The sequence below is a fragment of the Miniopterus natalensis genome, chromosome 14 (assembly GCF_054644295.1).
Source record: "Miniopterus natalensis isolate mMinNat1 chromosome 14, mMinNat1.hap1, whole genome shotgun sequence".
In the NCBI taxonomy this organism is placed as follows: domain Eukaryota; kingdom Metazoa; phylum Chordata; class Mammalia; order Chiroptera; family Miniopteridae; genus Miniopterus; species Miniopterus natalensis.
In genome coordinates, this window is record NC_142094.1 from 45599824 (window position 1) to 45622903 (window position 23080).

General features: G+C 47.4%; 1 protein-coding gene across 1 annotated transcript in view; it reads left to right on the plus strand.

Annotated features, from left to right (window-relative positions):
* The window catches only part of SORCS3 (sortilin related VPS10 domain containing receptor 3), a 446748-nt gene that overhangs the window by 122112 nt on the left and 301556 nt on the right, over window positions 1-23080 (plus strand). Inside the window, exon 2 of the mRNA XM_016212097.2 lies at window positions 19827-19894. Within this exon, the coding sequence (XP_016067583.2) occupies window positions 19827-19894 (68 nt within the window). The remainder of the gene's footprint in view (window positions 1-19826; window positions 19895-23080) is intronic.

A 23080-nucleotide genomic window follows, 5' to 3' on the forward strand; every position in this document is an offset into this window, starting at 1 on the left:
CTGGGCGAAGCTCGACTGGTCGGCCGCTCTGTTCTTAGCTGGGCTTCCTCCTGCATCTCCTGTCACACACACGTCAGCTGGGTGGCTCTGCTCCTGCAGGGTGGCTGGCCCCGTGTCCCATCCCATGGCAGCCTGACCCAGGATGGTTAGGATGGTGGCCAGGTGGGGTTCCGAAACAACAGGCAGGAACAGGCAATGGGTTTGGAGGCCTAGATCCAGAGCTGGAACCCCGCCTGGCTTCTGCCATATCCCGCGGGGCAAAACAAGTCAAAGGCCAACAGGTTCCAAGGCGGGGGGGGTAACAGGCTCTGACTCTTGTGGGGAGAAGCTTCAGGTCACAGCTGGAGATGGATGTGGGTACAGGGGGGTGTGGCGGTTGGGGCCGTTGCTGTGGGCAGCGGGCCCCATATGTTCTCCAAGAAAGCAGGGTGACTTTACGGTTTCAGGGCGCATCTTCGCTCTTCCGTCGCCCAGCTCCTGCTCAGGTGTCGCCCGTCCTCGAACAAGCAAGCGCTCCTTGGCTGTCGTGTGGGTTCGCCACTCTGCTAGCTGCCGGGGCCCAGAAAGGAGTGGAGCGTGGTCCCAGCCCTGAGGTTAAGGAAGGTCGTGCACCTGTTGGGGGGAAGGTGAACCTCCTCTGCGTGTCCCCCTCTCCCCCGTGTCCTTTACCTGACATTCTCCTGACGGAACTGTTGCTGGGCCTCAGCCTCGGGGACACGGGCTGCTTCCTGGAGGTGGGCAGGAAATGTGTCACCCACCAGTGGGACGGGCTATTTCTGAACATGCTTCAGACAGAAAGCACGTTCTCTTATGGCATAAGCAGAGCCATATGCCACAGCTCGAACGTTAGGATTTAACCATCACTGAATCATCCAGAGATGAAATAAAGGTTATGAGATTTTTAAAAGCAGAAATAAAGGCCTTTCGACTCTATTTTTATAATCTTTTTCTGATTATAAATGACATAGGACTGAGTATCTATTGTAAGAAATTAGAAAATCCAAAAATATATAATGAAGGAAATAAAAATCACCGATCATTCACTGACAATGATATCAACACACAGGTACATTTATTTTGTTAAAACGTTAATATTTTGTATTAAAATGTTTTGTTTAACACTCTCATTATACAGAATATACATATATTTTTTTCAACACTTGTTAGTATTATATATACTGTTTTATAGATTGTATTTTACACTTAACATTACACAGTTTTACATCATATACAATATTACAAAGTGGGAATGTGAACATATAGTTTTATCTCATCATAAGGAATTGCCATGGTTTCATTAACCATTTCCCTATTGTTGGGCATTTGTGTTGTGTCTGGTAGTTTGCTGTTACAAATCATGCTGTTCTGCCCTTCCTGGTACCCAAGCCACTGTGGCCATCTGATCATTTCCTTTGGATACAGTCTGAGAAGTGAAAATTCTGGGCGAGAGGGAATAAATATATTTTTAAAGATTTCCGATAGATATTGAGAAATTGCTTTGCAGAAAGATCGGGCAGCAGTGATAAGCTTGTCCTCCAAATATTCTGTGACTCAAGAGCTCTCTGGGTGGCTACTGTGGAAACTTCTCCAGCAAGTATTTGTGGGCTCATTCCTTTCATTCAGTTGGTCATCTATTTATTCAGTAAACATTTATAGAGAGATAAATGCCTAGGGAGAAGTAAAAATGTCTGCGATAGTTGGTTACACAACTTTATGCGTTTGTCAAAACTCATGGAACCGTACACCAAATAGACTAAATTTTACTCCATGTAAATTTTAAAAATAAAATTTTAAAAATGTCTGACATGCCCATAGTCCCAAGGAACTTAAAACCCAGTGAAAGAGATACGACATACATAATTACAACACAAGAAAACACGTTAAAATACCACATAGGAAGGGAAAGTATCTATCAGCACATTTGTGCCCTGGGACGTGGCCAGGCGCTTCACGCGTCCGTTCCCTTGTTCGTTCCCTGGGAATCCTCGAGGAGGCCCCAGGGGGTGGGAGTCAGGCCTGCCAACCATGAGACACGCGTGGTAATTATTGTAACATGCACGCGGGACAGGAAGGAGCCTGCGGGGGGAGCCAGGCTGGCTTCTGAGACAGGAGGGAGTGAGAGATGAGACAGGAAGGAAACACTGTGCGTCGCCGCATGCACTCCTCACGAGGGCTGGGGAGGGACAGGCCTCGCGCTGAGTTTACAGGGGAAGGGACTGGGGCTCACAGAGGTTAAGCGACTTGCAGGAGATCCCCTGGATGTATGTTCTGTGTCCTAGTCACTGGGCCCCTTGAGAGGGACTGGAGTTCGGGCTGAGCCTGCGGGAAGGGCAGAGTTAGAGACGGGTGATTGAAAAGCCGCGTCTCCTGGGAAGAGGCTTGGAAGCGGGAGTCGGGCAGGCGACTGGAGGTTCATTCAGGGACGCAGTGCGGGGAGGCGATGGGACACAGATGCCAGGAGGCCTTACATTCTAAACTCAGGGCCATGAGCCTTGGCTGGGAGGTCGAGCGGTGATGGATATTTTGAGAAGAAGGAAGTTGCCTGGGAGGGGTGTGCACCAGAAGAGATTAATCTGGCGGCGCCCCCAAGGATTAGGCGAGGGGGGATGGAGCCTCCATCGCTCGCAGAACTGACCTGCTTCCAAAGGCAGCGCACGCGTGTTAGCGCGAGGCAGCTGGTACATCTCAGCCCGACCACCGGTCCCTGGCTTGTTAGGCTCCTCAGTTATTCCAGGATTTTGTTCGCTATAGCAGTTCATTTATTAATTCAGTCAAAACTGTAGAAAAACTGTGACTTAGATTTTGTTGTATTATTTTCGTGAAAAGAGCAAATAAAACCTCTTCAACTCGAATATTATTTCCTTTCTATTTTCCACTCCCAGCTTGCAATTCCAAAAATAAAAAGCTTTGTTTTCTTTAATAACAGCACACAATGTTGAACCACTCCAGCGAGTGATGGGAAAGTCTGGGACCTGAGATCCCCAGCCCCCAGCAGGGGTCCCTCAGGTGGGAACCAGATTTCTTTCTTAAGGTGGCCCAGCTGAAGCTCAGGCCGGTGGGCGGCCTGTGGTTGGGGCCGGGTGAGCAGATGGCAGGGCAACCCTCCCTCGGTGCTCCCCAGAATTTCAGCCGGGAAAGGTGAATATGCTGAGCCTCCAGAAGGATAGTCAGCATAGTACTGGGGGGAAGTGTGGGCCACTCACACCTCCATTTCCTGTTGATGGGTAGTGGGTGTCTGCATTTTGTCTTTATTTAATTTATTTTTTATTCTTATTTACTTATTATTTTAGCAGCAGAAGGAAGGGCCCTTTCTTTCCTATAGTACCATGGTTTGCCCCCACCTCTGACTCCAAGACGCTGACCCTTGGTCTTTAGCTCCAGCAGCATCCTTAGGATTGTTTTCTTTTTCCATGTCTTGCAAGGCCCCTGCCTGCTTCACCACCTCCCAACTTCATCTCACCTTTATCTGCCTCCCTGCCCTCCAGCCTCACTGACTTTCTTTTGGTTTCTTAAATGTGTCAAGGTCTTTATAGGCTTAGGGCCTTCACCACTACTCTCTTTACATTATCATTGTGTCCACCATAGAACTCACTAAATGTGAAACATCCTGGGGCAGGGGCAGGTATAATTTATCTTTGTATCACTAAGATGTACTAGATGCTACTTATTAATGGATATGGAGGGCATTTTATTTACTTTAAGACCTTTGCCAAAATAAAACAGAAATTAATTATTTGTTGTAGCTCCTATTTTTAAGCCTCCTGGCATTATTACATCTTGGAAATATAGTAAATAATTATGATTCTTTCTTTTCTATTTCTCTTCATCATCAAATCCTAAGTGAGCCCCAGTCTGTGAATGAGCCTTCAAAGATGCTCTCTGCTGATGGACTTGGAAGGAGAGGAGAGATACAATTCTTACTCTCAAAAAGCTTGCATTCTGCAGGGGGTAGCAGGAAGACAAGCAGAATTAACAGAAGGGTGGTGTTTATGGCTGATTGTCAGCTGAACCACAGGGTTAGTGGCGGCTGCCACAGTAGTGACGAGCAGCTTGGAAGTCGGTCACTGGGGATGTGGGAACACAGCATTCTTAGGCACATTGAACTATAAATAAATAAAGATTTGAAGTTGAGATACAAAGTAGATCCATCAGGGCCCTAAATGTTTGAAAATATTTTTCCTGTCTTGATTGTCACTTATGGCCCCAGATAAAGGGGAATATGTATATATATTTTCACAATTACATATTAAATTGATACAGACTTTTTTCGGTGGGTCTCAGTCAATACATAAAACAAAAAGAAGTTTTCATTATGCATATAACTTTATAGGATATGATCTCGTTAATATAAAACACTGGTTTATCAGTGCGCATACATATTTACATGTAGCTATAAGCATGAGCACGCTTTTTGCTCTCATTTGTAACCTCTGTATGTGTGTACATTTCCCTCCCGTATTAATACAGACTCTACAGTTTCAGTTTTCAATTTGTAGTAACAATATGGAGTCCATCACAGAATATGCTATTAATTGCTTGGATATGTTCATGCTGCTGGATATTTAGGTGGTTTGTTTGCTTTTTTCCCCTGTGAGGGATGGCAGCGTTATGAACATTTCCATACAAATAGCCTTTCTCTTTTTTTACTTTTGAATGATTTCCCTGGAATATAAGAATATATTACTGCAAGTGGAATTAGCAGGTTAATGGGCATAAGTAGCTTTGCCATTCTGCCAGCATGCTGCCTGGCAGGCCTAAGCCAGCAAACGGTATTCCCAGAAGGGCGAGAGGATACCCAGGTCTTTAGAATATCTGTACACTTCATAACTTCCAAATTAATTTTCACTAATTCAAATGATATCCTGGCATTTCAGAAATGGGCTAATTTGTTTTTCTTCATGTCTAAATGACCTGTTCTTTGCTTTCAGGCATCTCTGCCTATAAACACAGTTTTGGGTCTTAGTCTAACAAATGGTTATCTGTTTTAATATAGAGAAAAACAGATTGAGCTTCAGCACTTTGCTAATTGTTTTTCCTGAATTTGTCCTTTGCCTCCCAGTCTATTTCTACATTACACAAATACACCTGTCCCAGGCCCACCCGTGTGCAGGGAGTTTGCGCGCTTAGTAGGTTCTTAGCTGTGCCAATGGGACTGACTTCTGCTCAGGTCACCTTCCAGACCCACTAGAAGCTTTTAAAACCACCTTGTGTTGAAGGAAGAGCAAGGGCTTTGAGGTTCGGCCTGGACTCACCACCAGGCTCTGCGCTGTGTGACCTGTGGAGGTTTCTTAGCCTCTCTGAGCCTAAGCTTCCTCAGTTGGATACCAGGCAGAACAGAACCCAGCTTGGAGGGTCATTCGCAACATTAAATTGGTGCTGCTTAGAGTTGTCACTCTCTACTTTCCACCCCCTGTCACCTACCTCTCACCCCTCTTTTCTACTCTACTAAATGGGACCTTCTGGAGTTAATTCCAATGCCAGCTAACATGGCCCAACTTCTTTCTATGTGCCGACACGGAGTTTTCTTCTTTATTTCTCATTGCAGCCCTAGGAGGTCAGGGTGCCTGTGACAGAGGCAGAAAGGGAGGCTCTGGGGGTTAAAGAACTTGCCCAAGGGCGCAGGGGAAGGGGTGGCGCTGGAATTTGAGCCCAGGGCTGTTTGCTTTTGCACGAGCTTTAACTGCTACATATTTTGCCCCTATGGGGTGTCTTTTTTGTTGAACAGTATATGCAGCAGGAGCTCATTTTCTTTGGTCTTGCCTTTGTTCACCCACCCAGCGTCTGCTCGAGCCCCGATCCAGGCGCTGGGATGCAGCGGTGTATATGGTGCTGATGGGCTTACCTCCGGCTCCGTCCACACTGACTGTGGGAGAGCCCAGGAGGTTGGGGCCCTGGCCAGTTCCAGGAGATCCATCTTCCTCAGCATCCGCTGGGGTCTGTACTGTGCAGGCCTTGGCAATCTGGTGGAGGCGAGCTCTATGACATGGGCCCCCCTTGCAGCAAAAGAATGTGTTGACAGTGGTGGCTTGTAGGCCCCTGTGCCTGCATCATGCCATACCAGGCAGCTAGTGGGACAGGTCCCACCCTTGGCTGGGGCCTCAATCGTGTTCCATCTCACGCGGCTTGGGGCTGGGTTCATTAGAGACAACTGGAGACCCTGAGGAGGCTCGTATGTGTAAAGGAAGCTGGACTCCTGCTGAACCATGGACCTCAAGTGCGTGGGCCCTCGCCGTGGGCGATTCCTCCCCCTTGTTCAGGTTGGCTGGGGATAAGCATTTGGCTGTGGTTAGCTGTGGCATGGCTCCCATCAGCTTAGCCCTGCTCCCACGTTCCCTGCCCCCACCTGTCCTCCAGACAGTAACTTCTGGAGGGACTGCTCATGTAGTTCATGACTGTCTTGAGTTTTTGGTGTTCTGGAAACAAATCCAACTTTCCAAGAGGTTGTCATGCCATCTGACCTACCCTGGAGGCTCCCACAGATGGGTCAGGTCTGTGGAGGAACAGAGCCCTGGAAACACAGTTATTGTGTGGGAGCAGCCCCCTCCGGGTACAGGTCAATCCAACCAGGAGTCCAGATGCCAGAGTTTGGAGGGAGGCTGAGCCTTCAGCCCAGGAACCCAAGATTTCACTCTGTCCAGATTCTGGGCAGCATTTCTGCACCCACCTGAGTGGACCCAGCTCCCTGTCTTCTGGGGCAGTGTGTGTCCATTCCCCCTAAGTTCAGAGAAGTTTGTTATTTCTGAAACATTGAACTAGGTGCCACCTTGGCCCAAGCACTTTCTGCTGGACTCTGCCCCCTCAGCACTTTTACCTGCCCTGTATGGAAACATGGTTCATACGTGTTCATGCAGCCACCTCAAAGGGGGTGACACTGCTGAGCATGCTGCCCATAAGACCTATCCAAGCAGGAGCTGTGCGTCAGAGGGAGAACATGGCCAATTTCCTTTCCAGGACATGAGGGGAAACTACTCTTTATTGGACGCCTAAGATGGGCTGCTCAAGCATGTTATTTCAGTTTTTAGTTAGCAATTGCAATAGTCCTGTTGTTTCATGAGCCTGCCATCTGAGCCCTGCCGTGTTGGTTGGTCTAGAGAAAGAAACGGTGGAATGTGACTCAAAATGTGCGGGTAGAACCTGAGTTTGGGGAGAATGGAGAGGCAGGAGGAGCTATATACAGAAGAAGTGCCCTGGCCCTCAGTCCCGAAGAGCTGAGGTTGTTCACACGGCACCGAGACTAGGCTCGCAGCTTCGTGCGTTTCCTTGACCACTGACCTTCACATGGAGAGTTGGCTTGCGGCTGAGTCTGCGGTTCTGTCTTGAGGATTTTGTTGCGTTTACTTTGAAGTTAGCCCGAGGAGATTCCGGAGGAGGTTCTAGTGTACACCAGGCTGTCATGGTAGCTTCAGTGATGCTGAAATTGCTCAGTTAATTGACACCTTAATCAGGAAGGAGGTAGGACATAAAACATTGGGAGGGAACGGACAGATTTTTTAGTGGAAGAATCTATTAGGTGCTGCCCTTTATGTGTTGTGAGACTTTGCTTAGCCACTTAATCTCTCTAAGACCCTGGTTCATCCCTGAAAGGAATGGGGTTAAGGGTAGTCACACTTCATGGGGTTACTGTGGAGTTTAAATGAGGTAACGGGTTTAAATGTAGACTTCTGTTCCTGCTACCATTGTTAGTGAATGAAATTTATCAATCGGCTACTCCTAATCCTATAAATATTTATTTATTAACAGATGCTTATAAGCGCCTGTTATGTATCAGGTAGGGTTATGTTTGTTTATTTGTAACAAAGATGAAGAGCCTCAAAATGGGGGCTCATATCTCATAGTGTAGTAAGAAGGTAAAAATATTAAATTACAGTGCAGTGAGAATTGCTATTCTGCTAGGATGCATTGAGGGTCATCTAAAAGGAGTGGTAAAATTTGTCTGGAGGAGTCAGGATAGGCTTCGTGGAGGAGGTAACTTTGATCTGAGCCTTAAAGGACAGGAGGAGTGTTTCATGTGTGATAGTTAAGACCATAAATAGGCTGAAACAAAAAGGAGGATTTGTTGGCTAATTTTACATGAAAGACTAGAGGTTAATAGCTTCACGTCAGGCTGATCCAGCAGCTCAAATGATTTCATCAAGGACTTAGATTCCTTTAGTTTTTCTGCTCTGGCTTGTGGGGTGTTGGCTGCATCCTCAAGTTCTACGTTGTGATCCCTCAGCAACTTCAGGCTTCCCTTCATTAGAGCCATTCTAGAACTCACGTGCTTATTCCATTTTATTTAGAAGAAGTGGGCTGAGAAGGCCTTCATAACTTGCCATTCACTTTAGATTTTACACTGCGGGCAACAGGGCGTCACTGAGGATTTTGAGGAATGACGTGAGCATATTTGGGTGTTAGGAAGGCAACCTGGCACCTTGTAGAACAGAGCTTGTGTGACTAGATGCAGGGAGACCAGTTAGGGGGCAGCTATAACAAGGCTCATGAGAGAGACTGAGAATTTGAACCTGGGGAGGAGAGGTGGGAATGCTCAGCAGGGGGAGGTGTGACTATCAGGGGCAGGTATGGGGAGGACTCCTGGGTATTTGGCTTGAGGACCTGAATGGATGGTGGTGTCCTCTTTGAGATGCAGCATGCCAACTGGGGGGTGTCTGAGTGGGGATGAACACTCTGGGGCATGTGAGATATAGTTTACCTGTGGGAAGATGTCTGATAGGTTCTTAATCTGTTCTCTCCAGGAGTTTACATTCTATCTATGGAGATTAGGTTGACATAAATTATTAGAGAAAAAATTTCACGTGCATAATGATTATAAACCTTAAATGCCGCATGGGTTTTTACCTTTTCAGCATAACAAACCACCCCAAACTTAGTGGTGCAAAAGGAAAATGCTCTATTATGTTTGTGGATTCTCTAGGTCAAGGATTTTGACTGGACACTATGCATACAGTGTGTGGGTGGGCACAGGGAACTTTAGATCTGATGATGAATGTGTTGAGTGGACACCAGAAGGAAGCCATTTGCCTTGACATTGCCTGTCCCATGGTGTTCCCCAGAGATGTGCCAGTAGCAGGAGTTACCAGGCTTGTCAAAATGCGAAGCCACTTCTCTTGATTTTCCCCATTGTTTTCTGTTCCATTCTGGAGTGAAAGGAGCCTCCACACCATGGAATCCTGAGTCACACAGGCCTTCAGTTAGTGCGGTAAGTGCCCTTGTTAGCACAGAAATCACATTAAATAAAACATTTGCTTACTTACCTGTTTTCTCCCGATTAGACTGAGAGTCTCTGGAGAGCAGAAACTAAGTCTAACTAATTCTAGCTTCCGAGGCCGAGCCAAGTGTGTAGTAGATGCTCAGTACAAGACTATTTTACTAAAATAACCTTGAATGACGGTTGTATGGAAGCAGTGCTATTCACCTGGACACTTTTACACCATCTCAGTCTAGCATGAGGTACGGACTTGTCTCTGCGCCTTTTTGATTCCTTCTTTTTGTCTCAGAACCCGACCTGCTCCTCTGTGCCCCTTGTTCCTCTAGAACAGGGACTCTGCTCTGCCCCTGATTTCTGTTTTTTGTCTCTGACAGTCCCTGTCCCAGAATGCAGGCTCTAATCCGAAAGCTCACCTTGTATATTGTATATCATGGGGGGAGATTTAGACCAGGGTCAACACACAGAAGGACGGCCAGCTCCCTGTCCCCTTTTCCTTGGCAAGTCTCCTTGGGCTGGACTCTTGCTGTAGCCAAGATATCTGAGGAACTGATTTTTTTTTTACAGAGACATTTTGCAAAAGATATATTTTTCAGGACTGTGGCCATGGATTCTTAGCAAAAGGAAGGACAAGGAGATATGATCAGACGTGTGCTGGTGAATCAATACAAATAAATTATGTGTTCTTTGTTATTATGTCTTAGGTTACACGAGAGAGGGCTCGTAAATCATGCACCATCAGCCCCTGGAGGTTCTGCTCCTTTCTAAAGAGTTATATGGAGACAAAATCCAGGCTTGTGTTATTTTAGGCAATCCCAATAACTTTCCACTGGAAATATTGGTGTGGCTGCTGGAGGAATGCTGGCCACTGTAAAAGACTGAGGGGAGCAATTCTTCCCTGTGTCTGGCATGGCCCTGATTACACCCTAAATATTTCCCACCTCTAATGTCTGGGATTTATGGGCGTCTTTTGCTTGAATGGATGGTCCTTTTACTATGATATATGGTACAGACCTCTGGAGTTTTGATCAAGAGCTTGAACAGATTAAAATCTATATCCCCTCCCCACTTCCCACCCCACGAATGGGGCAGCCCTTCATCTGTTATGTCTTGGGATGTGGCTGTCACGGCTCAGTTCTCTGTTGTCCTCGATCAAGACCTAGAACAAAGCCAATTCAGGAAGAACACGGGAATCTGGGTGACCCACAAGTGAGCTCTAGGCAAGCGGTTTGTGAAAGGAGCCCAAGAGGTGACCAGACAGGAAATGTTCATCCAGGGAAGGAGATTCTCAGAAGCTCAGGCAGCTGTGCCGGTAGTGATCGATACGTCCGTCAGTCCTTTAGGCCGACGGGCAAGAACAAGAGGGGGCAGAGAGACAACTCTGGCCATGAGCACGTTTCTCAGACAGGGAGGGCGTACAGATCCAGGGAAATAAGTTGGAAACTCATCCAGCCTACCTGGGGCATGAAATGAAGGTTAGGACATGGGAGCACATAAGGTGGTCCTCCTGTAAGTGCTGGAGCTGGTTTCAAGCCCAGGCTTTGGAATGACAATGAAGCCAACTTCCTGACAGCCTCGGAGACACTTTTGACTCCATTCTTTTCTATTATGAATTTTAGTAACAACTTTCAAAGTTTTCTTTATTTTTCCCTTCTTTGGGTCATGCAGGAATAGACAAGCCTATGGTTGGGTGCCAATTCCTACCTTTCCCTGGCTCCGGGACCTGGACAGTTTCCTCCTCTTGATGATGTGGATAATCTACCCTTCACCATGGCCACACCCATATCTATGTAAAGAGCATAGAGCACCAAGCACGGCTCTAGGCACTTAGTAGGTGCTCTATATAAGTGAGAATCCCAACCTCTGCCCTTTCTGTATTTGCTCTGTTGTTGTCTAAACTTCTCTGCTCTATCAAGTTTTGCTTTTGTATGTGGGTCTAGTGTTTTCTTTAACCTACATTTTGTCAGGTATAAGTATATACCTTGGTCCTCTCTGGAAGTCCCTAGAGAATGTAAAAAACTCTTTACAACTTAATACAGTCATATTTTAGAAGGTCGCTTTCACCAACTTCCCTCCCCTCCCTTGTGGGCCTTTTTTTTTACTCTCTTGTAAATGTTCTTGAAGTTCTTTCATAAGCCGCTTTGACTCCTCCCTTCTGGAGAGAATTGGCAGTCTAGCTTATCTAAGGAAAAGATGACCTTGAAGGTGTTTACCAAATACTCCAGAAAGAAGAAGGCTGGGAATTTTCACCCATGCCCAGCCCCCATCTCTTACACTTCTCATCCCCTAGGGGGACGTCTTGATCACCCCAGCTCAGATTCATCTCTTCCTTTGAGTGCCTGTGGTGACACTTTTAATTCAATGAAGGTGTTACCCCTCTGTTGGTTAATAGGCGCCGTGTCAAGGAGAGCCTAATAACACCCTCGGCACACCAGCGAGAAGGGCAAGGCCGCTGTGCTGAGGGAGCACATGGCCTCCCGGTGGAGGTACGGGACCAACAGGACATTATGGTATAACCTGGGGGCAGCCTGACTGGAAGTATGTGCAACAGGCTAGGGGGTTGGATTAAAGGGGAATCGATTCTGCCTTGGACGACAGGTGGGACACCCCGGTGTTGATGGTCGTTAGGCAGGTCTTGAATGAGAAGGTGGTGCTCAGGTGAGAGGGGGGAAGGGTCTCAGAGACGGGGGACATGGATCGGGGAGGGGGGAAATGGGTATTTCCCTGTGGCTAGAATTTAGATGCCCTTTGGGGGGAAGTGGCTGTAGAGGGGGTTAAAATGTCACTTGGGGCCAGGTTGGGAAAGCCCCGTTATGCTGTGATGAGGAATTTGAAGTTGATCTTAAAGGCAGCAAGAAGCCGCTGGAGATTATTTGTCAGTAGGTAACAGGATTCAGCCTCTGCCTTGGAAAGGTCATCGTGGTGTAAGGACGGGGGCGAAGAGCAGGAATTCAGCGGACTGCTCATTCTGCAGGCCTTGCAGTCGCCAGGAGCTCAGTGCAATGGTCCGTTCTTAATCTTTCCTGTCCGTGAGCTGACAGCATTTCGCACAGCTGAGCTCCCCATCCTCCTTGAAACACTTTCTTTGCGTGGCTTCCAGATCGCGCACTCCCCTGGGCCTCCCCTAGTCGCATGGGCCATTCTGTGTCAGTGAGGGTCTTTGACTCCAGGCGTCTCTAAGAGAGGACACCGAATGAAGGAATTGATGACAGGGGACCTGGCAAGGCTGGGGGAGCGAGGAAGACAAAGGCAGAGTTGCTCAGAGATTGGTAACTGAAAACTATTGTACCCTGCGCTGGAGGGAAGGAGTCCGAGTGGCCAAGGGTCTCTGCCACCCCGATTCCTGCTGGGTGTGCTGAGCGCAGTAAGCGGGCGCCCAGGAGCCTGCCCTTCCTGTCACTGAGACCCCCGCACCACTGCTGCTGCCTTGTTGCTGTCATCGAGTTGTCACCAGAAAACAGAAGTGTGGAGACCGTAGCCTGTCCCTTTTCCACCAGTCCCCACAAGGAGCCCGCCATCCCACTGGCAGAATCACATTAAAAGCCATAAGACAGGAGAGTCTTAGAAATAAAATTCTCAGGGTCCTGGTTACCTTCAAAACATAGGCGGAAAGCGGGCCAGGAGTAAACAGACATAACAATCACCTCTTCAGCTGCTCTGAGCACCCATTTCCGTCCCCTATAAGTACCCCCTTCTTTTGCTGTTGGTTCAGTGGCAGCGTGAAAAGCTCAGAATATCTGGGTATTAGTTTCAGCTGCCAGTTCAATGGAACGGGTGTTTTGTCTCCTGGTGACAATTTTCTCCTTAGGAACCAAGATTTCTCTATCAACAGAGCCAAAAGATGTGGGCGCGCGAAGAAAATATTCTGTGATGGCTTCTTGGGTGTAACAACGAGAGGACCACTGCCACCTTTGCCCTTGCCTCCCAGACCTTTTTATTTTGACCAGATACAGGGTGGGCAAAAGTAGGTTTATAGTCATGAGTACCCGAAACACAGAATTTGTTACTTGTTAATTTATGTATTATTTTCTGTGTGAACAACTGTAAACCTGCTTTTGCCCCACCCGGTATTGGCCTCATCCACACCCTGGAGGACAGCACCACACCTCACAGAGTGTTGGCTCTCAGCTAGTCCTGCCATTGAGTCTTTGAAGGCCCATTCAACCATTGCATCAGGCCAGACGCTTCTGGGCGATGAAGTTTGTGGCAAGACCAGTGAATTCCATGGGCATGCCCATTACTGCACTTCCTTTGCTGTGAAACGAGTTCCTTTGTTAGAAGGAATGTTGTGTGAGATGCCATGACAGTGAGTAAGGCATTCCGAAATGGAAAGATTTTGATTCTACACAGGCAGGAAAGCAATTCCAATCAGAAGCAATTGCTCCCTCTATGTGATGGGAGGGGTGCAATGGAATCAACCTGCCACCAGGTGCCATGATCGGGTCTCGGCGTTGGTTTCTGATGTGGGCAGGTTGGGATCTCAGCAGCGACAGTATCCATATCAGCCTTGGCGAGGGGAAGTCCATGTCAAGTCGAGGCAGAGCCTGTCTCTGCCACAATGGCCCCTTGTGTACAGGAGCTCACAGATCACACACAGGGGAATTTGGGGAAAGGGGCTTACTGGCCTCTAGAGAGGGCCATCTTGTCTGATAATTGAAAATCTCTTCTGTAGTAAATAGCATTTGGTGAACATTCACGCAGGACACAAATGTTCCTTGTGCCAGTTTTGAGAGGTCCAAACACATACTGGTTTTCCTTCCCGAGTTCTCTGGTCCCCAAATTCTGACATGCCCCAGCCTTCAATCTTCATATCTCTACTCTATCCAACTTCATCTCTTGGTGATCTACTCTAGTGTCATGTCTTTAAATACCATCTAATCATGGACAGCGCTCACCTTGGTATTTCTAGCCTAGACTTTCTTCCCTGAACTCTGGACTTATTCATCCAGTGGACCATCTGACTTCTGCCTTTGAATTCCCTTAGGGTTCCCAAACTTAATGTCCAAAGCTAGACATCTCATCTTTACTCCAAACCTTCTCCTACAGTCTCATAAAATGGCAGCTCTATGCTTCCAGTTGCTTAGTCCTGAACTCCCAGGGTAATTCTTGACTATTTTCTTTCATTCACACCCCATGTCCACTGTGTCAGCAAATCTTCCTGGCTCTCCCTTCAAAATATATTCACACCGTGCCCCTTTTCCTGCCCACTGCTATTTGCCCTGATCTAACCCACACCATGTTTCACCTGGATGATTAAAAGAGGGTCCCAATTCTCTTTTGTTCCCTTACTGCCTTTCTCAACACAGCAACCAGCGTGATCCAGTGAAAACGTGATCCAGTAAAATCCTCCAGCAACTTCCCATCTCAAGAGCCAGAGTCTTTCCATGGTTCACAAGTTTGAGCAAGATCTAAGCCTCCTGGTGCTTCCCTGACCTCCTCTCCCCTCTCGGCTCCAGCCTCCTTGGCCTCCTTGCTGTTTCTTGAACATCCCAGCACACTCCTGCCTCAGGGTCTTTGCATCCGCGGCTTCCTCTGCCTGTAATGTTCATTACCCAGATGACTTAATCCCTCACCTCACTCAGGATTCTTCACGGACTTTCCTGGGCTCCTTATTTATTGCAGTAGCCTGCACACCCCTGACCACCCCTGTACATTAGCACTTAGTTTTCTCCTTCTGTTTACTGCCCCCCATAGCACTTACCATCATCTGACTACTCTGCCATTTACCTACTTATCTCCCCTCCAGAATATACATTTTATGAGGGGCAAAGAAGCTGATTTGTTTTTGTTTTTGTCACTGTTGACTCCGCAGCACTTGGCAAAAAGGAAGCCTTCCATACATATTTGGTTAGTGAGTAAACAAAACAAAAAAAATTGAGGACTCGAAATTGGATGACACAGTGGACAGCAATACCTTTCAGAAGACTTAGGGTTCATCTTGTTATGTGTGTGATAAGGAAGGATCCAAGGGTCGTGCTGAGGTTGATCTTGAGCCAGACTTGATGATATGCCCTTTGAAAACCTGGGAAGGGAGACAACGGATTTGTGCAATTCTGTGCATGATATATAACAAAGCTGGTATCTCCTATACTGTTTCCTTCACCTCTCAACTAGACTGTAAGCTCCCAGTGGGCAGGGAGGACCGTTTATGTTACTCTGAATTTGACACACGCCCAGCACGGTCCCAGATACCCAGCTGGTGGCCGATGGCCGTGGACTGGGGATCGGTTGGGCTGTGTGCTACAAACGTTGAATTTCTGCTCCCTGCGGGAACTGTCTGGAGGGGGGAGGAGGACCCCGGAGTTCAGACTCCGCTGAGACTGAAAAATACACTCTCGTGGGCCATCCCTGAGGAGTGTGTCTTAGCGTCCTTGTTAAGCCACCATTGTCCACTGCTTCAGGTAAAGAGCCACTGTCCCTATTCCAATTGGCTGGACACAGAGAGCTCTCAGGTAGGGGCAGGAATGAGGTGGCAAGAAGTGAGGGGGAAGTGGAGGGGGGATAGGCAGAGAACCCTATGGATTGAAAGGCACCAAGATTTCGGGAGGTTTGAGGAACTAAAGTCGTTTTTCTTCAGAGTAAAATTTTACAGACATTGCAGGTCCTCGCTTCACCCAGTGTGCTCATGGTGAGAGCATCCTGGTGATTTCTGAATGCGCAGATTATGCATTATCCTCCCAAGGACAGCATCCCTGGGCCTCCCGCCCTCCTTCTGGAGCTGAGAGCAGGACCCGCGAACACCCCGCCTGATCGGCAGCCCCCTGTTGCCATGGGGTCTAGAATGACGGGTGTGCTTTACAAGGAGCTTCCAGACTCTGAATTCCCCTTTCCCTCCCACCAAAGGAGGATTGCAGGGAACCCTGTCTCCAGAAGAATCATTATGCTAATAACTCCTATTTGCATAGAACAGCTTACAAAGCAGGTCAGGGTCCTTTATTTGACTTGAATCAACAACCGTGTGGCTGGCAGGGGGAGGTGTGTCATTGTCCCAATTTTAGGAAATCGGAGCAGATTCTGACCGTGTCAGTTGCTCAGGCTCGCTCAGCAGCAGGTGGTGGGATTGGGTTCAGAGCGCAGCCCTCTGGTGGCAGGGCTCTGTGTCCCCCATGCTGCCACCCGAGTCCCACCCGGAAGGCACAGCTGGACCCCATGGGCTGAGTGAATTCAGAAGGATTCTCGGGGGAACAGACACTGCACGGTCTTTGCAGCTCTGAGTGTGGGTGCCTCCTCTCACTTGGGAAGTGGGTGGGAAGGGTGTAGAAAGCTCCCTCAGCCCCGGCATCACTCACCCCGGCCCTGCCAGTGACTGGCACCCCTTAGTTCAAATGCAGAGAATGCTGGAAGGCAGCGGGTTTGGGAAGGCTGCACGTTTCACAAGGACAGGAACCATTTCTCTGTGGCCCTTTATCACCAAGACTCTTCCGCTGTGCTGAGAATAAGGCAGGAGGAGGTAAATGAAAGGGGGGATGACAAGAGAAGACCTTAGTTCCGGCGACGTGCGTGTCTAAGGGTCAGGCGGTTAGCAGGAGGCGGGCCTGAGCATCTGGGGGCAGCGCAAGACACTAGATGTCGGGGACAAGAAAATTGGAGGCAGATGACCATCAAAGACCCAACCAATTGAGTTTGTGAGAGGCCAGCCATGTCCCTTTTTGTCACCTTATTATATTAGTCCTTTATTATAATATGGTCCCTTAATATATATCATTTATTATATATAATGTGTATGCTATAATATACACAGCAAGTCTCTTATTAGAAATATAATATAATCCCTCTTTGTCACCACCCTCTTTATTCTTATAAAACTTTTCATTAGTGGACCACAGGTTGGGCTTTCTCCGTCCTTCCTGCACGATTCCAGTGCTCTTTTTACCTTCTTTCCCGTGGAAGGAAGAAGGAAGGAAAGCTGGCTCTGTTTCTTGCTAGTTGATACCTTTGGGGAAATTTGCTTTGCTCTCAGGACTCAGTTTCCTTATCTGTAAAATAGGGATATTGTATAACACTTACTCAGTCTCAAAAATTTGTTGTGAGGATTGAGAAGCATCCAGTGTAGTGTTGAGCACATAGTAGGGGCTCAATTAATGTCTTCTCCCCAGTTCTTTGAATCTGAGTGTTCACTCTCCTCTGGGGACCTCTCCTGGAGGGGAGGGGAGTCAGGCTTTCTTATGGGCCCTCCAACTTTCCTGCGTGTCACATCCAGTCACCAGCGATTCCTGAGGCAACTCGCATTTTCTCTTTCTATCCCGAGTACTTTCCCAGCAGCCTCCTAATCAAGAAAGTGCATGAATTCAGAGGCAGAATTGAATCTATGTCCCATGAAGGCAGAAATAATGTTCATGAAGGTTTGGAAGGGTGTGTTTGTCTGGATCCTTCAAGAAGCAGATACCCAGAGGAGATGAGATACACAGAAAGATATTAGGGACAGACAAGGTGGAGGGAGGGAGGGGAAAGGAGAGTCTCTTGTTCCCAACATTCCCTGGATTTACTTTTTTCACTGGACTTACTACGTGGTGTCATAAACATCTGTTTATGCATTGGGTCCAAGCCACTGGGGAAGGAGACTGATAGAATGAGAACAGCTCTAGATTCATAGAAGGGTTTTCCAGACCCAGTCACTTGTGAGAAGCCCTAGTAATTAAGTGGAATTCTTAACCCCCAACATCTCTTTCTTCTCTCTATGTGGACTTTGCACTTTTTGGAGATTGTTTAATGTCCCTACAGTCCTGATGTTGGGAGAAAATGAAGTGTTCTGACTTTCTCCAGTAGTGCTCTAGATGGGTGTCCTGACCTATTTCCAGAAGAGCATAGTTTTGAATCTGTTTGTCCAGAAGTTGAGATGGCTTCCACATAGCCACTTGTGCTTTCACACATTGACTGTGGGAGTGACTTTGTAGGAAAAATAAGGTAAAATAAAGGGAAGAAGTCTGTTGCATGTATGTGTGTGTGTGTGTATTAATTCAACAAAACAGGAATTATCTGGCACATTGCTAGGCATTTGGTTGGGAAGGTTGTGGACAAGTCCCTTGCCTTTATTAGCCCCTGGATTTAATGAGTGAGGAAACTCATCATGAATGGGAGAGGTGAGGACCACTGAGGGACTGTGGAGAGCAGTTCTTTGCATGGGAGTCACACCTTGCTGTTGTGCTCTGCTCATAGGATAGGTGGTGGCTTGGTAGATTCTACTGTTCTACAAAGAGCCATGCCATTGATGTTCTCGGCTTGGCTGTTTCTTGCCAACCCTCCACTCCCCAGCATAGGACTCAATCAGAGAGGACACCCATGAGCCCTCCAGTAATGGCCCTGCAGAAAAGTTGAATGTCCCAAACCAACTTTGCCATGGACTCTCTTTGACCTATAATAGGTCACATCCTTGCCTCTAATTATTTTCTTAGTTTATATAAAAGAAATGGAAATGGAGCTGACCCACCCCATGGGGCGCTGGAAGAGAACAGATATCAAAGTGAATGTTTTGTTGTCAAATGCCATAAAAATGTTCAATATAATGGCTGATTATTTTTTCTTTCATCTTAAATGGATACCTAGAATGGGAAAGCCCCATCTTGGTAGCAGAAATTCATTATCTCAGAAAGAGTTTAATGGCTGCTGTGCAAATGAACTGGAGGAATTTAAATTGTGGAATGGGAAGGAGCTGAGAAAAGTGAAATGAGTTGTGCATTAAATTTAGATAAACACAATTACGTGTAACTGGATTATCACACGTGTAGGCAGACCCTCTATATTAGGCACCTGCGTTGTGATTAAAATCGATTCAGGTGCATGCACTCAGCATTCTTGTAGGTAGGTATGGAGCTGTGCCTAAGCCACTGTCCAGGCTCGTGAGTGGCAGGCAGGGAGATGTTTTATATCCAAGTCCCCAGGTGGAGAAGTTAAAGGGCATAGGGCCAGACTGACCAGCCCAAGACCATCTCAGCAAACTGTTAACAGGCAGCTCTAGCTCTCTGACAGGTACAGCTTCCTTCTGGGCCTTGTAATTTCAGTTGGAGTCAGGAGATTGGTCCCTGAGTCCAATGCAGTCCATGGACCTGCTTACTCCATGGTGGGGACAGATGCTTCATGGTAGGCAACATGTGGCATCAGAGAATGTTGGGGACTGGACCTGCTTGTCATTCAAGTATTTATGTCCTAGTGATGGTAACACAAAATCTTTTGAACCCCTCAGTAGACAGAATGAGGCCCAGTTCCTTCTACTCTTTTAGCCCAAGTCTGCAAGTCAGAGTCATGTGCAGATCAAAAGCAGCCCGTCCTCTGATCTCTGGGTGGCCTTACTGGTGAACAGAGCCAGCCAGCCAGCCATGCCTGACCTTGAAGGACAGATGTGGAGAAACAACTGTCAATTCCCAGTTAATTCCCGTTGGCATGTTTTTATTTCAAATGCAAATAATCTTCAGGATTAAAATAAATGCCACCAGTTATGGAGATGCATTAAATTAACACGTTTTCCCCCTTGCTTGATCCTATAATGGCTGTCAGCTCAGCGGATAGCTACTAAGCCCTCCTCTGGGTGATTTGCGATGCCCTGTATATTGCTACAAAAACTAAAGTAAGCTTCCTTTCTCTCCCCCTTCTGTTCCCCTCCTCTGCCCTCCTCCGCACCCCCTCGCAGGTTATACTCATCCTGACGAAGCTGTATGACTTCAACCTGGGGAGCGTGACTGAGAGTTCACTTTGGAGGTGAGTGGCTTCGAGATTCTTAAGGGGCTACTTGGCTCAGCTTACGTGAGAAATGCCAGCTAAGGAGCTGGGACGCCTGTTTTGGAAGGAGCAGGAGGTGGTCTCCCTCCTGGAGCCCTCTTTAATGTCCTGGGTGGAACTGATGGCCCACCCCTGTGAACTGCCTTAGGCCTCTGCTTATCTCTTTTGGGGCTGGTCACACATTCTCTTGGGCAGTGTTGTCACTTCTGTGTTCTGGTAGCGTCTCATGCTCTCTGACAAACCTGGGTGTGGTTGAGGAGATGGGGAGGGTTCCTGACACAAGGAGAGCCCGTGGGTAAGGGATCTGCTATAGGAAGGATGCTTGCCCTGGGTGTGACTGCTTTTGTCCTGTGCACCTGTGAGATGCTGTGGTTTTTGAGAAGCCTGCATTTATGGGAAAAGACTGACGTGGGAATCAGGACTGTTTAATGACTTCCACGAGCCCTAGCTTTTGTGGGCTCCTTCCTCTATAAAATAATATTAAAAGCTATATTTTATGAGTCCGTTGGTATAAAGACAAATGTGTTAAAACATTTTTTTCTACCTAAAATTTTACTTTTTGTTTTGACTTTAAAAGAATGAAAGCATGTGTGCCCTAGGCTCTGTGCCCATTGTGTGCACGGGATAAACCAGCCCTGATGGGGTGCGGGGCACCTGGGGCAGGGGGAAGATGCATGTGGCTGGGTCAGGGCTTGCATGCAGCCACGAGCCTGGGACTTTCTCTGGATAGGGGACGGCTGCACACTCAGCCTTCCAGAGGCCTCCTCCCTCCCCACATACACACACTCCACTCACAGCCACATGGCCTGTGGTCACACGGGATGATGCAGGTTTTATCAGCCACTGCGAGTCAGCATTTCCCACTCCGTGCTTGTGCGTATTCTGTCCATGGGACTCAAGAGGCTGTGTGTGTATCCCATTTACTTCGTCCTTTGTAAATACTGGAGGGGATGCAGTCATCATCCCAGAGCCCTGTCCTGAGGGCTTCCTGGGGCACTGGAGCAGGGGGCTCCGGGGCATGAGTATCTGCACACCTTCCTGCTTTGTTTGCAGAGGACCAGCCAGGGCCTCTCCCCCAGGGAGTTGGAGCAGTCACAGCATCTATTAAATATTTAGGGGTTAATTGCTCAGATCGACAGAGGCCTGCCTCCATTTGCACGGGACGTCCAAAACCTAATTTTGCTGCTCATTGAAAATTGGCAGAGGTATAAGTAACCAGGGTGCTTGTAATATATGCAAGCATGCCTCTCTCCACTCACTCGGGACTCCCGGGGAATCAGAGCCTCGGACACCTTCCCCTCAGGCCCAGTCACGGTGATACTGTGCTGACCCTTTAAGCCGTCTCCCCTGCTGTTTGCTTGGTGCAGATAACGGAACAACACACATGTGCTGTGACCTTTCAGGGATTTGAAAAGCTGGTGGATACTGTGGGCTTTCCTTTTGGATAAATGTTATATAGGAATGTTTGCTAATTTTTAAAAAGATATTTATTGATTTTAGAGAGAGAGAGACATTGATTTGTTGTTCCACTTATTTATGCATTCATTGGTTGATTCTTTTATGTGCCCTGACCAGGAATTGAACCTGTAACCTTGGCGTATAGGGTGGACGCTCTAACCATCTGAGCTACTGGGCCAGGGCTAGGAATGTATTTTTGTGTTGTGTTTCAGAAGGTTCATGAGTCTGATAAAGCCCAGCTTAGGAACCTGGATAGTATGACCGAGGAAAGAAACTGCTCCTAAACGTTGTGGGAATTTTCCAAGTTGCTGGGGCCTCTTGTAACTTTTTATGTCTCCCCCCTCAGCCCCTAAAGATCTGTGTCTCCCACCCTCTTTTCTATACTGACGATGATGCGTTTTACAGTTAGAGCCTAGAGCACTATGATCTTCCTTAGTAATACAGTATGCAGAGAAAAGAAATAAATTAAACATGCACCCTTCCGGTTTCATGATTTGGCCCAACATGCTTAACCAAGTTGCAATTGAATTTGGTGATTCTTCAATCTTCTGTGTAACAGAGAAGCCTGGAGCAGTGGCTGTCATGACAAGATGACACTCCCTGGCAGGTTACAGTGTGATAGAATTATTTGCCTCAATGGATTAATAATTCAGAGGCTGTCTACTTCTAAATAGACAAGACTGTTCGAAAGCATTCAGCAATGTAGCAGTATCATGTGCCCTGGTGACATTCTTTCTGGCACTCCTTGGTGCTGTTTATGAGAGGTGGTTAAAGTATTTTCTCCGCCAACAGAAGGATGGCTGCGTAAATTGGCCATTAGCACAACTGTCTGTTGGCTTCTCTTAGGCAAATAACATTTTACATATAGGATTTCAAGCTTAGAGAATTAGTGAGGTTAGGGGCTGAGTTTGTAAAAAGAACCAGGGTTTCACTTTCAGGGTATTTTCAGCCCATAGTGTGTCAAGCTGAGAGGCTGCCCATCAGTCCAGGGTGATACTGGGCCGCAACTCTATTAGATTTGGTGGAAGCCTGACTCATGGAGGAGTGGCGAGTCAAGGTGAGGAGACTCAGCATCAGTCAGTTAATTCTCAGCAAAATATTCAAGTGAAGGCTCTGGGTTCAAGTTCATACTTTTCCACTTAGCCACAGAGTGACCTTGAGCAAGCGTCTTTGCCTCTCTGTGCCTCCATTTCCTTGTCTGTGCAATGAGGAGTCTACTAGCATCTACCGCATAGAGTGGTTATGATATTCCAGAGACATAACATAAGTTAATTTCCTAGAAAAGGGCCTGGCATGCGGTGGGGCATACTCAGGAGAACTACTCATCGCCATGTAACCCGCCTGTGATCGAGCAGCTTCTCCGTGCTAGTTCCTTTACCTAATCTACCTTGTTCTGTCCTTTACAAACTTGAGAGTTGGTTTATCACTGGGCCCATTTTACAGATGAAAACAGTGAGCGTTTCAGAGGTTAAATGACTTGTCCCATGTTATACAGCTAACAAAGTGGTGGGAAGGGGATGGGGGATCCAGGCCGAAGGTCATAAGCCTGAGAGTAGGGACCCTCCCTGGCTCCCCATCTTGGACTCTTTCCAGTGTTCCTTGTCCTCCTAAATGGAAACTCTGAAGCTGGATAGACATAACCCTTTACTTCAAGTCTCCTCCATCTCCACTGAAAATATGCCATTATTACTTGGTGTGCAGGCATCA